At 41.0% G+C, this 16,643-nt stretch overlaps 3 protein-coding genes across 6 annotated transcripts; 2 read left to right on the forward strand and 1 right to left on the reverse strand.

Annotated features, from left to right (window-relative positions):
• Positions 1–224: 224 nt before the first annotated feature.
• emb (embigin) lies at positions 225–10,702 on the forward strand. 3 transcript variants are annotated; one of them, XM_061673515.1, is made up of 9 exons: positions 225–349; positions 1,235–1,312; positions 1,456–1,639; positions 2,861–2,943; positions 3,621–3,757; positions 6,102–6,263; positions 7,606–7,726; positions 10,145–10,241; positions 10,306–10,702. In XM_061673515.1, exons 1-9 carry the CDS (start codon positions 292–294, stop codon positions 10,364–10,366), a joined length of 981 nt encoding a protein of 326 aa, XP_061529499.1. In that variant the 5' UTR covers positions 225–291; the 3' UTR covers positions 10,367–10,702. The 3 variants fall into 3 exon arrangements, with proteins under 3 accessions (XP_061529499.1, XP_061529502.1, XP_061529501.1); XM_061673518.1 differs by having other exon boundaries at positions 10,321–10,702; XM_061673517.1 differs by having other exon boundaries at positions 6,108–6,263.
• Positions 10,703–11,232: 530 nt separating this feature from the next.
• On the reverse strand, positions 11,233–14,959 carry mrps30 (mitochondrial ribosomal protein S30). The gene is given in 6 exon segments (XM_061673519.1): positions 11,233–11,352; positions 11,354–11,586; positions 12,072–12,248; positions 12,329–12,434; positions 13,667–13,812; positions 14,238–14,959. Coding segments are annotated over 6 exon segments (1,434 nt in total). The 5' UTR covers position 14,959; the 3' UTR covers positions 11,233–11,301.
• Positions 14,429–16,562, forward strand: hint2 (histidine triad nucleotide binding protein 2). 2 transcript variants are annotated; one of them, XM_061673521.1, is made up of 5 exons: positions 14,429–15,522; positions 15,676–15,813; positions 15,893–15,997; positions 16,218–16,286; positions 16,358–16,439. In XM_061673521.1, the coding sequence occupies exons 1-5, from the start codon at positions 15,433–15,435 to the stop codon at positions 16,430–16,432; spliced, it is 477 nt and encodes a 158-aa protein (XP_061529505.1). In that variant the 5' UTR covers positions 14,429–15,432; the 3' UTR covers positions 16,433–16,439. The 2 variants fall into 2 exon arrangements, with proteins under 2 accessions (XP_061529505.1, XP_061529504.1); XM_061673520.1 differs by having other exon boundaries at positions 14,443–15,522; positions 16,218–16,290; positions 16,358–16,562.
• Positions 16,563–16,643: the final 81 nt, after the last annotated feature.

Genomic DNA, 16,643 nt, shown 5'->3' on the forward strand with positions numbered 1-16,643 from the left:
TTCCTTGATGCAATTGGTCTTGTACTGCACTTCAGGGGTCACTCCCTCTCATATGACAGAGCCAGTGTGTAGCACACAAACACCGCATTCAAATGTCAGAAGCTGATTGGAAGCCTGTAGGACAGCGCCTCCCTCCCCAGCAGGAGAGCCTGACTCCAGTCGGACGCAGGCTGCAGGCTGACATCAGCGCGGAGGCGTCACAGTGACGCAGCAAGAGGGTGGCGAGGGTGAGGGAGGAGGGATGAGACTCTCTCCCCTGCAAGGGAGGACACACGGAAGAACAGCATCATCATGATGCAGGCCTCCTGGATGCTTCTGCTGCTGGCCTGGGGCGGACACGCCAACACAAGTAAATGATTTTTGAGTTCATGTTGAATGTGAATGTGACGATGTCCTGTTGTCCTTCCTGTCAAGTCATGTAACCTAGGAGAGAAAACACGAGCTACATGATGGCACACACAATTATAGCTTTTATTATTATTTTAAAAAATATATATATGTACATGCATACTTTCACTTTGTTATATTCTATTGTTGTTGCTCATGTAGTGATCAAGGGCTGTCGATTAACTGCAAAGAGTACAAATTATATTTTTATCATCAATAGTTAAACAATTATTTTAGAGATTTTTGTATGTACACTAATTATATAACTTTCCTACTCATAACACTTATTGGAGGTGATATTGTATATATCTTTGAATTGTAATAGGCCTACATGTTCCTAAGTACTATATGGTATTAAATATGGTCCAAATAACTTAATAAACGTAATGGTTACAAATGTTTTATTGTAATATATATTACAAGGCAGTATCAGGAAAATATTACAAGTAAATTGCAGTCAATCACCTTGTATATTGTTGTTATTTTACTGTATAGTACATATAAATATATAGAGATGTATAATACATATAAATTATATTCAAAAGAGGTCATTTATTTATTGTAATTCATTATGTAACAATGTACTGTACATTATGAAAAATTACAGAAAATATACTCATACTGTAAAGAAAACAGTTTGAGAAAATAATACATTTAGAACCATTTTAAAATAGGGAATTATTTGATGATAAATAGAGGTGATATATATATATATTTTTAAATGTACGTTCCAGCAGCAGTGGATAAAAATCTGCGATAAAGCTGTAGAGACCACCAATATAGTGGGGGTGCAAAGGCTAAACCACAATATAGCGGGTGTTGACTGTACAGTACATTTTTTTGTCAGAAACAGTTGGCCAGCCACTTCCTCCGGTGGAGCCTGACGTTCAGCTCCTGGCAGATGTGCGGACTGTGGTCCTTAAAGGTAAAAAAAAAAAAAAGAAAATCATAAATACAAATCGACAGAACCGGCATTGGCTTAATTACATACTGCAAAGGTATTTTCTTTTTTTAATTATTAAAAAAAAAAAGTTTAATTAATTGATTTTTATGTTTTGTTCAATACAGGTAAAAGCCACACGGACAAAGTGGATGTGCCGGGCCCCATGAATCTGACGCTCCAGTGCACCTGGACGGCAAACGGCAATAAGACGCTCAACGTGACGGGATATTGGCTCAAAGACGGCCGGGATATTGACAACAGTCATGTGACGCTGCGGCTTGAGAACCAGCAGGTTCATCTCAAAAGAATGTAAGCAAAAGGTTCTCAAACTTTTTACACCAAAAAAAGCAAACAATATAATGACTAACATTCGGACAGAGGTTTTATTCCTGAAAGTAGATTTAATATTATTGTAAGCACATGCACATATCTCAAATCACCTGTGCCCATTTAAATCAATGTAAATGCAATTAATCTGTTCCATCCCTCAAAAAAAACCCATTATTTTTTAACTTGTTTTTTCATAAGAAACAGTGCTCTCAACAGTATTGTGCCATATAAAAACACACACAGTAACACAGTTACAACATCTGCTCTCCACATAACCTGCAAACACTGACAATGCGAGCACAAAACACAGCTGTACCTAATGTACTGGCCTTCCTTGTTCTTCTGTGGGGTTTATTCGCGCTCGGCAAACCACCTTAATGGCACATTAGCGCCACCAACTGATATTGCCGTTCCATTGCAAGGAAACCAAGTGAAATGATGGTGCCAGATGTCGTAGAGTTTGCTGCATCTCAAATTTTTGTTCGTATTTCAAGACAAAAAAAATATTTAATCGGCCAAGTAAAGGCAAATATCTCAAAAAACGTGTAAGTCAAGGCAATCGTATCTCAAGGCACCGCTGTACTTAAAAAAACAAAACAAAAAAAAAAAAAAAATGTCCTCGATTAAAAAAAACAAGTTTAATTCACTGTAGCATTATGCACAGTTCTAACATTTAATTCAGTGACTCGCATACCACTTGTGGTACGCGTGCCACACTTTAAGAATCACTGCACCATAGTGTTCCCCTGCTATACTGCGGTTACCTACCATGGCCCTGCTACATCACAAATTTTTGCATATCATGGAAAACCCTGCAAGATTGTGGAAATTTGCCGTAACACATTTTGGAAAGGAGAGCCACAGTGGCACTTTTGAGCCATTTATTGAACACTGGGAGAACAATAAAACATATAAACACAATGAGCACACTCACACAGCTCACACCCTGACACTCGCACTTTGATGTCAGACGTTGCCCTACCTCTTAAAAGCACATACTGTATCGAAGAAACAGATTACAATATGGACAGTATGTTCGTACATTTTATGCTTGCATTTATTGTATGCGTTCAAATGCATTTTCAATGTTTAAAAAGTAAGTTTTAATAAGTTAAAATGTGTTTAAAGTGGGTGTGAGGGGTTTAATTATTATTATTTTTTAAATGTTTTATATGGCCTCTCTATGTCTTGCTTCCTGAGGTTCATTATTAAAAACGAAGAAAGTCTGGGAAGATACTCGTGCATGTTTGGAAATGAAGCAAAGGCTGATTTCATTTTAGCAGGTGAGTATTTTACAATATGGTAATCCCCTGTGATTTTTTTAATGTATTATTTGGTATTTGTATTGTATGCATTGCTTGTGCCTTCATGTACATACATAACAATTCATTTATACTCTATCTCTTTATCAGTTGTCTATATTTGTTATATGCATGTTACTGCATGTGTGTGTTTGACCCATATCCATCAAACCATTTTCCGTGCCGCTTATCCTCACTAGGGTCGTGGGCGTGCCGGAGCCTATCCCAGCTGAATCTGGGCGAGAGGCGGGGTACACCCTGAAGTGGTTGCCAGCCAATCGAAGTGCAAATATAAACAAACAACTATTCGCGCTCACATTCCCACCTACGGACAATTTACAGTCTCCAATTAAACTACCACGCATGTTTTTGGGATGTGGGAGGAAACCAGAGTGCCCGGAGAAAACCCACGCAGGCACGGGGAGAACATGCAAACTCCACACAGGGGGGGGGGGCCGGATTTGAACCCCGGTCCTCAGAACTGTGAGGCAGATTTGCTAACCAGTCGCCCACCATTCCGCCATATATATATATATATATATATATATATATATATATATGTATATGTATATGTATATGTGTGTATGTGTATGTGTACATATATATTACACACACACGGTATGTATACACACATACCTTTTGTGCTTTGTTACCACCAGTGCCGCACATCAGTGATGTGCGGGACAAGCCTGTGGTCAGCTACGTTGGGGACTCGGTGGTGTTGGCGTGCAAGGTGGACGACAGGAAGCCCGAACCCAAAACCTGGTTGTGGTTTCGAGCCAACGGCACTGACAAGGTGTGATGCTCTTATTCAACTTTTTAACAGTACTTGAGATGTTAACATGGCCCATAAACCACATTTCCGGGTTAAAAGTTTGATTCAATTATTGACATTTTTTACCCAAGCGTGTGAAGAAATTCATCATCTACACTATAATTGCAAAATTGGAGTCGCATGATTTCAATGAACATACGCTATATTGAATAGATTTTCATATTTAATATGGACATTACTTGCTTTTTTAGTTAAAAACAAAAAGATGATGACGCGGGCATGTTTGTGACGCCCAAACTAAACGTTCATAGCTCGATAATTAACATAAAACATATATTTTTTTAAATAGAGTTTGATGTTTTTGTCAAAGTATGATTACTTAATGAGTTACATATTAAAGGGAGTGTTTGTTTGTCATACTTTATATGTCCAAGGATTCAAGGACTTTACTAATGCACATTTACACGATATGGCATGAAATTTGACATCCAAGGTCCCAGATTTCACCTATGGGGGTTATGCCACGCACGTCCGGTTTTAAGGACCGCCTCTTCCAGTCTGTTTATCTCTATGCAAAATGACTGGATTATTTACAATTCACTCAAGGCAGACCGAAAAGTTTGCCTGAACGGCGTGAGTCGTATCATTAAAGCAAATTCATCCAAGTTTTAATAGTTGAATTCAATATGGAGCGATCGTCTAATGCGTACCTCGTGTAGCTAGTCATGTTAGCTCACTAGAGCCCGTTCATTCTTTGGTCAACTACAAGAGACGACACAATCCTTTTACTCATGTCTTTTAGCGGAGGAAACTACATCAACACAGCATTGTCTTGTTTTTACTCCTTTCGTAGTGATTTCGAGCAGCAAGCCGTTTTTTTTATCTGTGAGGCTGGCCACTCGATTAGGGACAGCGAGCAAGATGGCAGCCGACCAGGCTTGTCGTCACCCTATTTTGCACACTTAACATTCTGAAGAGGGTTTTGCACTTTGTTAGTGGAAGACTAACAAGTATAATAATGAAGAACGGAAATAAATAGAAAACTGATCATTTGGGGGAAGCTAGCAACCGCAAGAGTCATTCTTTTATTGAACTCGAACTTACAGCAGTAACAATCGTATGTGAGCATCCTGCAAAAGATTGCGTTTAAAACATGGAACAGTATGTACACCCGGAAAAGCACGGAGATGCAAAGTTGGAAGAAGTTATGTCATACTTGGATAGAATGCGTGTAGTTGTGAATATGCGGCAAGGATTTGAAGACAGAGGAAATCCAAATACCAGAGGCTAAAATTGCACATAATAATTACATGATATTTCCACGGGGGGAGGAATAAGCATCAAGGGGCTAATGCCAGTTATAGAGCACTGTTCGAGCTTAACAGTCTAACGGCTTCCGGAAAGGAGCTGCTCCTCACTGTTGTGGTCCTGCATCAGATGCTCCGTAGCCTCCTCCCCGAGGCTGGTGGATGGGAGAGCGGGTGTGCGGGATGGCTTAAATATTGTTTTCAAATTCGATGTAGTAAATATATATTTTAAAAATACAAATATTATTACCTTTATATTTTAAATAAAAAATGGAAATTTACATTTGAATTGTATTTTTAAAATATCATGTATGAATGATTACACATTACATTCATTAAATCATATTATAATATAACAACATTCAACATTGTATTCCTAAAATCTAAAATATTACATTCAAATTGAATTTATTAAATGAAATATTTTCAACAATTTTGAAATATGAAAGGTAGATTGTATTTATTAAATGTCATACAATAACAATAATCAAAAATATCCATCCATCCATCCACCATCCATCCATTTTCAATACCGCTTATCCTGGTTAGGGTCGCGGGACGCTGGAGCCTATCCCAGCTGACTGCGGGCGAAAGGCGGACTACACCCTGAACTGGTCGCCAGTCAGTCGCAGGGCACATATAGACAATGACAACCATTCGCACTCACATTCACACCGTCCCTAGTGGGAACTGAACCCACGCTGCCTGCACCAAAGTCAGGCGAGTGTACCACTACACCATCAGTGACCTAATCAAAAATATATGACTATTAATTGTTACATTTTAACACTCAAATTGTATGAATTGAAAAGAATAATATTAACAATAATTTGGAGCTGCATGCTTTTTTTGATGTGTGTAAATTAATGAAGCAACCATAACCAACACAAATGTTCCATGTTGCTTGCGTTAAAAACAACAAACTTTAATTTGTAAATGTATTTTCCTTAATTTAAGTCATCATTTTCAGCTACAAAATGTATATTAAAACAAGAGTTTTACTGATATTTGTTTCTCGATATTTGTACCATCTGTGCTACTTCCTGCTCTTGTTCTAGGAGCAGATCACCACTGTGGCGGAACCTCAAAAGTACCAAATTAAAAACGCCGGCAAGGCCACCAAGCTTCACGTGCACAACCTGACCCGGGACGACTCGGGTCTGTTTTACTGCGGCGCCGTGTTCGCCATCGGCACGGCCGTCAGCCACCTGGAGCTAAAGGTAGGCCACATTGACACTTGAGGGCGGTCTTCAGCGGGGGTCTGCAAACTTTTTCCATCAAGGGCTGCATACAGAAAAATTGAAGGGTGCAAGGGCCACTTTGACATTCTTCAACAACACATTCTTAAACACTTCAAAAACCAACAGTGTTGGGAACATTTTATACACGAACACACTGTTCCAAAAATGAACTGATTCAGTTTGTAGTTCATAATTCAAAATTTGGAACTGAGTTCACCCCTTCCAAAAATGAACTAGTTCATAGGTCTTTTTTTCCTTCCCTTCAATAGCTTGCTGACGGGCTATTACCCTCAAAATATTGGCATTTTATTTGTCCATTGTTGCCACCCATTCAGTACACATTAGTAGCCTGCTGCAGCTTTCACCCTACAATCTCAAAAACATGTTGCTTGAACGGTCTTTATTAAAATGAGGAATTTAAACAAAACGAGACTTTTGGCCCTTAATGTACAAACAAAAAGAGGCAACACAGTCTGACAGCAACGGTGGTGAAAGGACATTGATAACTTTACATTACTCGCAACTTTGCCTGACTATATCAATCAAATATTTGATCTATTCTTATAGTACAAAACAAAATCAATTCCATATCATAACAGTGTGATTATGCAGTTATTAACTAAAGCATTCTGATACAAATAATAATTTTCCTAGTAATCATTTTTTACAATATGTGTTGTATTACAAAAGAACCACCAAAGAACACATATACACCCATTTACGCAGTGTGCCTGAACGCAACTGGAGCTCACAGCTGCGACGTGCCTGCCGTGAATGGCGGCTGGGGCCTCACTTGAATCGGTTGCCAAATAGTGTTTTTCCCCCCGACATATGAAGGCTCGTCTATAGTGTGTTCAGACGGGTTTTGACCTGGAAGTCCCTAACAAAACCTGGCACTCTGGAATGAAAATGAACCGACGTTCGAAAACTGTTCACACGCGCCAGAATGAACGCGTTCTCAATAACGTTCATCTGGCCGAAAATAACTAAGTTCAGTTCACGTTCGCCCCAAATATGAACGAGTTCAAGAACGTTTGTTCATTGAACTCGTTCAGGTACAGCACTCAAAACCAATCCATCAAGCAATTATATAGTGTAGTCGTTTTGAGAAACTGCTACATAAGAGCTTCATGTGAAAGGTAATAAGGTACATAGTTTGGGATTTTTCATGATTTTGGGGTGGCCCGCAGCCCTGTATCTCACAAGAATAGATCTGACCCTGCCCTGAGCAGATATCCATAGACGGCAAGCTACAAATAGCGCCCGAGCTCATGTTTGGACACCACTGATCTAAAGGAATATTGATCTTGTTTTAAAAAAGGTGATCACCATTTACGAGCCCTTGAAGCCCTTCGTCACCATCGTACTCGAGGTCCTCGTCCTCGTCGCCGCCATTCTGCTCTTTGAGAGGGGTCAGTCCAAGAAGAGCCAAGTACAAGGAGGTATGCAACTTGCTAGCATATATACATATATAAGTCTAGGTGCAGTGTTCAAATTATTTTTGTAGATGGGAAGAGAAATGGAGCAGTGGTGATTTTAACAGACGAGTTAGCTAAAAATGTCTTGGAGGTAAAAAGAGTATCAGATCGAGTGATCAGGCTGAAACTTGAAATTGAGGGTGTTATCTATATAATGTGATTAGCGGCTATGCCCCACAGATAGGAAGCGACCTACAGGTGAAAGAGAAATTTTGGATGGAGCTAGACGAAGTAGTTCTGAGCATGCCAGACAGAGAGAGAGTCGTGATTGGTGCAGATTTGAATGGAAATCTTGGTGAAGGAAACATGGGTGATGAAGAAGTGATGAGTAAGTATGGCATCCATGAAGGGAACTTGGAGGGACAGATGGTGGTAGACTTTGCAACAAGGATGGAAATGGCTGAAGTGAATACTTTTTTCCCCAGAAGAGGCAGGAACTTAGGGTGACCTACAAGAGCGGAGGTAGAAGCATGCAGGTGGGTTACATCTTGTGCAGACGATGTAGTCTGAAGGAGGTTACCGACTGTAAGGTAGTGGAGAGTGTGGCTAGACAGGAGGCATAGGATGGTGGTGTGTAAGATGACTCTGGTGGTGGGGAGGAAGATTAAGAAGACAAAGGCAGAGCCGAGAACCATGTGGCGGAAGGTGAGAAAGGAAGAGTGTTGTGCGGCTTTTCGGGAAGAGCTGAGACAGGCTCTCGGTGGACAGGAGGAGCTTCCAGAAGACTGGACCGCTACAGCCGAGGTGATCAGAGAGACAGGCGGGAGAGTACTTGGTGTATCTTCTGGCAGGAAAACGAGAGAAGGAGACTTGGTGGCGGAAACTCAAAGTACAGGAAATCATACAAGGAAAGAGGTTAGCTAAGGAGACGTGAGACACTGAGAGGAGAAATGAATGCATGGAGATGCGACGTAGGGCAAAGGTAGAGGTGGCAAAGGCCAAACAAGAGGCATATGATGACATGTATGGCAGGTTGGATACTAAAGAAGGAGAAAAGGATCTATACAGGCTGGCCAGACAGAGGGATAGAGATGGGAAGGATGTGCAGCAGGTTAGGGTGATTAAGGATAGAGATGGAAATGTGTTGACTGGTGCTGGATAGATGTAAAGAATACTTTGAGGAGTTGATGAATGAGGAAAAAAAGAGGGAAAGAAGAGTAGAAGAGGCAAGTGTGATGGACCAGGAAGTAGCAATGTTGAGTAAGGGGGAAGTTAGAAAGGCACTAAAGAGAATGAAAAATGGAAAGGCAGTTGATCCTGATGACATTCCTGTGGAGGTATGGAAGCATCTAGGAGAGGTGGCTGTGGAGTTTTTGAACAGCTTGTTCAATAGAATCCTAGTGCGTGAGAAGATGCCTGAGGGATGGAGGAAACGTGTCCTGGTGCTCATTTTTAAGAACAAGGGTGATGTGCAGAGCTGTGGGAACTATAGAGGAAAAAAGTTGATGCGCCACACAATTAAATTATGGGAAAGAGTAGTGGAGGCTAGACTCAGGACAGAAGTGAGTATTTGCTAGCAACAGTATGGTTTCATGCCTAGAAAGAGTAACACACATGCATTATTTGCCTTGAGGATGTTGATGGAAAAGTACAGCGAAGGTCAGAAGGAGCTACATTGTGTCTTTGTGGATCTGGAGAAAGCCTATGACAAGAGTACCCAGAGAGGAACTGTGGTACTGCATGCGGAAGTCTGGAGTGGCAGAGAAGTATGTTAGAATAATACAGGACATGTACGAGGGCAGCAGAACAGTGGTGAGGTGTGCTGTAGGTGTGACTGCATCAGGGATCAGCCCTGAGCCCCTTCCTGTTTGCAGTGGTGATGGATAGGCATACAGATGAGGTCCAAACAGGTTGGAACGGGTGGAGTCTCTGCTGGGGTGAAGGGCAAAGTTGATAAAACAGAGGTGAGGCGGCCATGATGTACGGATTAGGGACAGTGCCACTGAAGAGACAAAAGGAAGAAGAGCCAGAGGTGGCGGAAATGAAGATGTTGAGGTCTCTCACTAGGAGTGACCAGGTTGGATAGGATTAGAAATGAGGTCATCAGAGGGATGGAAACAAAGTTAGAGAGAGCAGACTTGGATTGTTTGGACATGTCCAGAGGAGAGATAGTGACGATATTTGCAGACGGATGATGAGGATGGAGCTGCCAGGCAAGAGAGCTTGAGAAAGACCAAAGACAAGGTTGACGGATGTAGTGAGGGAAGACATGAGGGCAGTTGGTGTTCAAGGGGAGGATGCAGGAGCTCACCTTACATGGAAAAGAATTAAAACGCTATGGCGACCCCTAACAGGACAAGCCGAAAGGTAATACGATGATGATTTACAAAACATTCAAATTGATGGTCGTACTGAATGTTATGACCACCGTGTGCGCGTCAGCCTCAGAGGAGGAGGCGGCCAACGCCGAGCCCCCCGCCACCAACGCCGAGCCCCCCGCCATCAACGTCGAGCCCCCTACTAGCACCTCGTCTGCCACGTGAGTACCCACAATGTATTACGTGGCTTTTTGTGTACGTGTTGATTTTGTGACCTCTACTTAGGCCGTCGGGAGAAAGTAACGGACTGGAAAAGAGCTCATCGGCCAGGCAACGCAAGTCCTGAAAATGTGACTCAGCAAAAGCAATACTAATCTAGTTGATGTGTGGATTTGATCACAATAGCTCTGAATCCAACATATAATCTCTACCTAGTACTGTATTAGAATCAAGCAGCGTTTTTTTTTTTTTTTTTTTTTAAGGATGAAAGGCAATAACCGCACTTGAGTGCAAAGCTTATCAACTGATTTAATGTCAACGTGCTGAACACGTGGCACATCTGTGTTATTGTAAATGTTACAGAAGATTGTGAGCACTTATTCAAAATGAATAAATGATCAGTACCTTACCATACTATAAATACTATTCCATACACTGTACATGGCTGGATGTCTTTGTGCTAAGAGGGTCATATTCGTAAACACTGATTAAAATCAATGTACAACCAAGAAGGGTTGGATTCTAGTATGTGTGTGTATATATATATATATATATATAATAATTTTTAATTATGTACAGTACAGAGAATTAAAGTTTTTGGTAATTTTTATAATTCATATTTCATCCATTTTCTTTATTAACATCTTTTTGTACTGTATTTGTCTTTATATCAAATCTATTTTTAAATATTCAACAATTATACTCCTGTAATATTTTTAGACAAGTTTGGATCAAATATGCAGCATAAAGACAATAGATTTTTGTAACTTAGAAATTTATATATTTATAGTTCATCTGATTTAAAAAAAAATATAGATAACATTTAATAACTTTTAAAAAAAAATCTTACATTCAGAATTTATTTTAAAATATTTAAAGCTATCCATACATTTATTTAATAGCTGATTTGTAAACATTAATATTTTGAATTGCATTTATAAAAAAATTCAAACATATATTTTTTTAAAGAAACTATGCAGATGTAATGGTATGCGAAGCACTTTTATTTGTTCATAAATACAAGCTGGATTTGTCAACTTTGTTTTGCAACATTTTGCTCCCTCATTTCCCGGCGAGGGGATCCTCTTGGGGCTGATGGAGAAGGAATCGCACCGAAGAGCCGCAGTGCGTCATCGTTGAGACCGACCACGCGCTCGTCCTCCACGCCCTCGTAGAGGCGCACGCTCTCGGTGCCCCACAGGAGGTTCTTGCGGGGGTTGTGGACGTCTGTTTGAGTGGACAATGCCAGCGTGTTGAGCTGGTAGCAGAAGAAGGAGAAAAAGTGGCCGTCGCTTATCACCGCCTGGGACACGAACGCTCTGCTCACGTCCTCGTGGTTCCAGAAACCTGCACAGCGCGCACACACCCAACTCTTAACAATGGAGTAGTCAATACAAATATTTAATAACTATTAAATAATAGAATAAACATATTGGCCCGAGGAGGTATTCATGGCAGCGCCACAACCGAAGCAGAATGAATGGGAGAAAGTTGATCCAAGACAGCGTGAAAAATGACGAGAGCCGTCTAAGTAGCCAGCTGGCTAGCTAGAGAGGGGGCAGCTGGTCCAAGCCAGTGAGGATTTACGGTACTTTTTAAAATGTTTTTATTTATTATTTATATTTACTATTTTTAAATGAACTATTACATTTACTGTTGAAATGCATCTATGACAAATGTTATTTAAAATAAATTTAAATTCTATAAAATAATGTAAAAAAAAAACAACTATCATGTAATGTTATGAAATATTTTTTTAAAACTATTTTAAAAAGTGTTGAAAAGCTATTAAAAATAAACAATGAGGTCTAGTGTATGTTTGTGTGCATGACCTTGATAGGAGGCCTGCGCGGCGGTCCACGCAAACAGGCTGGCGATTGCGTTGGCCCTTAGGAACACCTCCACTTGGTCCGACTGCTGGCGACGGGCCATGCGATCCCTGTGGTAGCGGTCGGGCACCAGGTGGAACTGCGTGTGACCGTAGCACGCCGGGTCGGGGACCTTGGTACCTGTGGAGCGCCGCCACGCAAAACATTTGATGACATCTGAAGATGGTTTATATATAGGGATAAGAGAAGCGAGAGGTCACCTGTGAACATGGTGTTGGTGTACTGGCGCTTGAACAGCGGCATCAAGTCGGGAGTGTAGGGAACGTCCGGGATGTCGGCGGCGTAAGAAGCCTCCATCGGGACCAACTACATGGGTACACCGTAAATCAATATCAGCATTTTTAGCACATTTAAAGCACTTATAAAGGATGAAATGTTTTTTTGTTTTTTTAAATAAATTATATTATTACATTGATTTAAAATGTTTAATCATTTCATTTCCTCCAATTCTCATCAATCTGCCTTGGTGCTTTTTCTACTTGGGTGACTATTTGGTTTCCTATTAGCAGAGCAACTGCAAACATTTTAGCCCTTTTACCAGTTGTCATTGGCACTTCTGCCCAAATAACGGGACAGATGCAATACATTTATCAATCTGAGTGCTTTTGCGACCCAGGTTGATATATTTTGCTGTAAGCGTACCAGTCAGTAGCATGTTATCACTTGTCATTCGAAGCAGTATTTGAAGATTTAAAATCCTCATCAATCTGCCATAGTGCTTGTTCTACTTGGATTGCTATCTTACTATACGTTTGCATACAAAGTACTGTATTAGCATGTTAGCTTTTGATTAATACTCAATGGATGGAAATGGTGCCTAAATACAGGACAAGAGGCAATATCCTTATCAATAGGCCTGAGCGCTTTTTCTACTCTTGGTTCTTTCTTGTTCCGTTAGCATATCAGCTGGTACCATATTAGCATCTTATCATTGTCATTTGAAGCAATACTTGAATACAGGGCAAGATTTAAAATCTCATCAATCTGCTTAAGTGCTCAGGTTGCTAGCTTGCTATGTGTTAGCATACTAACTGCTAGCATGTCAGCATTTTATCAAACATCATAAGCAGTCCCTAAATACAAGGCAAGCTTTAAAATCCGCATTAATCTGCTATAGCGCATATTTGGCGATGTGTTAGCATACCAACCACTAGCATGTTAGCATTTTATCAAATTATCATGACAAGCAGTACCATAATACAATGCAAGCTTTAAAATCCTCATCAATATGCTAAAGCACATATTTGGCTATGTGTTAGCATACCAACTACTAGCATGTCAGCATGTGTTCAATTGTCAAGAATTGGCCCAAATGTTTTTCGTACTCTTATTTTTATCGTGTTATATTAGCACCTTATCATTTTATCAATTGCCATTAGAAATAATACCCGACGACAACCATAGTGAATAAATGCCCATGCGTTAGCCATATCAACTGCTAGCATGTTAGCATTTGATTACCGCGCATTGGAAATGGTGTACAGGCCCAGTTTTTTTCCGAGACCAAGACAACATTTGAGTGAAAAGGTAACGCTAACCGGAGGCAGCTGCTGCACTATTCTAAGCTGACAGAGCGGACGGTCGTCTATCTGGAACCTCGTGGGCTCCAGGCTGCCCCTCCTGTGGCCCCTCGGGATGACCCTCTGCCCTCTCCTCCAGTAGAAGCCCACTTGGGGACTCAAATCTGACAACAAACACACAGAAACAGGCAGCAGTTACACTACAACTCACAAAACGATTGGGATATTGAACTTCATTTGGCCTTCTGTATACTTTTGAATGCACATGCCGAAAAGTTTGTTTCTTATTGAACTTGACGTTCTCTGTCAAGAAGCTAAGCAGTAATATTCACAAGGTACAGCCATTAAAATTTCCAGGGATGCCTTTCTGTGACTTTGCATCAGGCGGTTTCAACCGGGACAGAGAGACTGGAGGAGTCACAGAAAGGCAGAAAAGTGGACGTCCATTAAATTTTGCCAAATAGCTCCATGTTAATTAACAGCAAGCTGTGCAAAAAGTACAGAAACGTTTAACATTCAAATGTTTAAAGAAGGTTAAATAATGTGAACTTGCGGATGTTGTGTCCACGGACAGTAGGAACATGCATACCGAAGCTGGAGTTGAGGAGCAGCGGGTTGTATTTGGCCAGGCCGTATGTCAACGCTGTGATCAAGTTCCTCAGAAAGGGTCCTTCGATGAGCTCCTGCCGTCTGTACACGAACGGCTTACGTTTTATCAGGTGGCAGTGCTCCTGTAAAATCACGCGAGTCACCAATGAACGGATGTCCCCGAAGGCCTCATCGCCAATGCCGAGGTCTTGTGCAGCCGGAGCGGGGGAGTTCTGCTTCTCCTCGTCGCCGGCGACGTGAGGCCGAACCGGGCTGAGTTTCTCCGGCAAGCCGGGGATGTAGGCGGTCTTGGTGAAGTGCTGGTACCATTTATCCGCGTTACGCGCGAACGTCTGCGGGTAGACGACGTACTTTTTCCGCTCGATGCGAGTGAGGAGCCGGAGTTTATCCTGCACCGGGAACGCTTTTATCCGCTCGACTTGTTCTTCTGTCTGACGCGCCCGCGCCGATTTGCTTTTGGCCGTGAGAGAGGGCTTAATGGGCGGATAGATGGCCTCCTTCTCCACCGTTGCCGCGGCCTCCGTGTGGACAAGCTTGTGGTTTGGAAGCAAGTTCTGCGGGAAGCGAAAGGGCAGCCGTGTGCGGGCCGCCATGTTTTTACTTCTTGTTCTATGTTTCCAACTCACACCAAACGGGCACTGTACACAACAGCGCCCTCTAATACACGTGAAATAATAATAAATACATCTCTTTATGAGCATATAACTTCAGTTAAATGTCAACTCATTCACAATTAGATTTTCTCAATATTTGCATGGATCGTATCACTTATTGTACATCTTATTGGTTAACATCGACGAATTCCATGGATGATCTTGAATGCAAAGCAATGCTGGAAATGCTGCGTTTTGTAAAACCAAATGTCGTATTTTTAGACTTTAAGAGACATTAAGATCTCCCACACCTTGATTGTTTTCCACAAAAATATTACTGTATTCTCATCCCAAACTGTATTATGATTTGTGAATATAAACCCAAAACTAGTGTAGGATACCATTTCTTCTGACGTTCAGCGTCAAATGAACGACAGATTAACAAGGTGCCACTGAAGGCAACATCGACGTGTGGGATCTAGCTAGACGCTTTTCTGAGTAGAAATACAATCTCCTGTGTGTTGATATGTGTGGACACCGTATTTTAATTTCAGAATAACGACGACCGTGTTCTCCCTGGCCATGTTTTATGGTCATATTCTACGAATGTGCTTGGTCCCGAGCCGAACGGCGGGCAAACTCGGCCGTTTGCAACTTGTTTGCCAAGTTGAGGTAGCTTCTCTGTCATATTTTTGCTTGTTCTTTTTTTTTGACATAGTTATGATATGATAATGTCGATAATTTTCAATTTTAGATAGTAATGTATTGTTGAGATTGTGTTTTAATGCTAGTTTTAGGTCATTCAAATCCCGCCCCTTTGTTTAGAGACGTCTTTGTACCGGAAGTGACGAAGTACGACTGGCAGAAGATGCCAGTAAGAAATATGGTCGTCCAGCTGCCACCATCTTCTCCAAAGTGATTGACAAAAGCCTCCCTGCAGATATCATATACGAGGACGACAAGGTCAACTTGTGCTTGTCAATAAATGATTGAATCTGGTTATAATTGAGTAAATTTGTGTTTTTCCCTTTTCCTCTTCCAGTGTTTGGCTTTTAGGGACATCAGTCCACAGGCTCCCATTCATTTCCTGGTTATTCCTAAAATGCACATTCCCAGGATAAGTCAAGCCAAAGACAGCGATACTGAGGTGAGATGGCAGTAGTTCCATCAAGGAAATTTTGTCAAATGCTCATCATTTGTTGACAACCAATAGGAATTTACCTAAAATAATAATTATAAAATAAAAATATATAAATATAGATATACGTAAAACAAATTCTTAAAAAACCTTGCAGCGTTGGCATGATTGCTTCATCCTTTCAGGAAAAAAATAAAATTCAGTACTAATTTCCACTGTCCATGTGCAGCTCCTGGGACATATACTGGTAGTGGCTAAGAAGGTGGCCAAGTTGGAAGCGCTAACAGAAGGCTATCGAGTGGGTAAGTAGTCTGTTGTTGTTGTTAAAGTGTTCAAGGGCTATAGTGAATCTGTTTTTGTGGTTTGCAGTCATCAATGACGGAAAACATGGTGCTCAGTCCGTCTACCACCTTCACCTCCATGTGTTGGGAGGCAGACAGATGACATGGCCGCCAGGATGAATAAATACCGTACTTAAATACATACATTAGTACTAGATGTTGATAACAAACAGTGTGAGTATGTTTCCTATACTTATGCCAGCTAAATATCAAAAATAAAAAACCTCACAAAATGTGGACGTTTTTTTCTTGTACAGTAACAATATGGATTCAGTGTGATTTGTTGAATGTATTATTGTACTGATTTTGCTAGA

This window comes from Phycodurus eques, chromosome 3, assembly GCF_024500275.1.
Source record: "Phycodurus eques isolate BA_2022a chromosome 3, UOR_Pequ_1.1, whole genome shotgun sequence".
NCBI classification, from domain to species: Eukaryota; Metazoa; Chordata; class Actinopteri; order Syngnathiformes; family Syngnathidae; genus Phycodurus; species Phycodurus eques.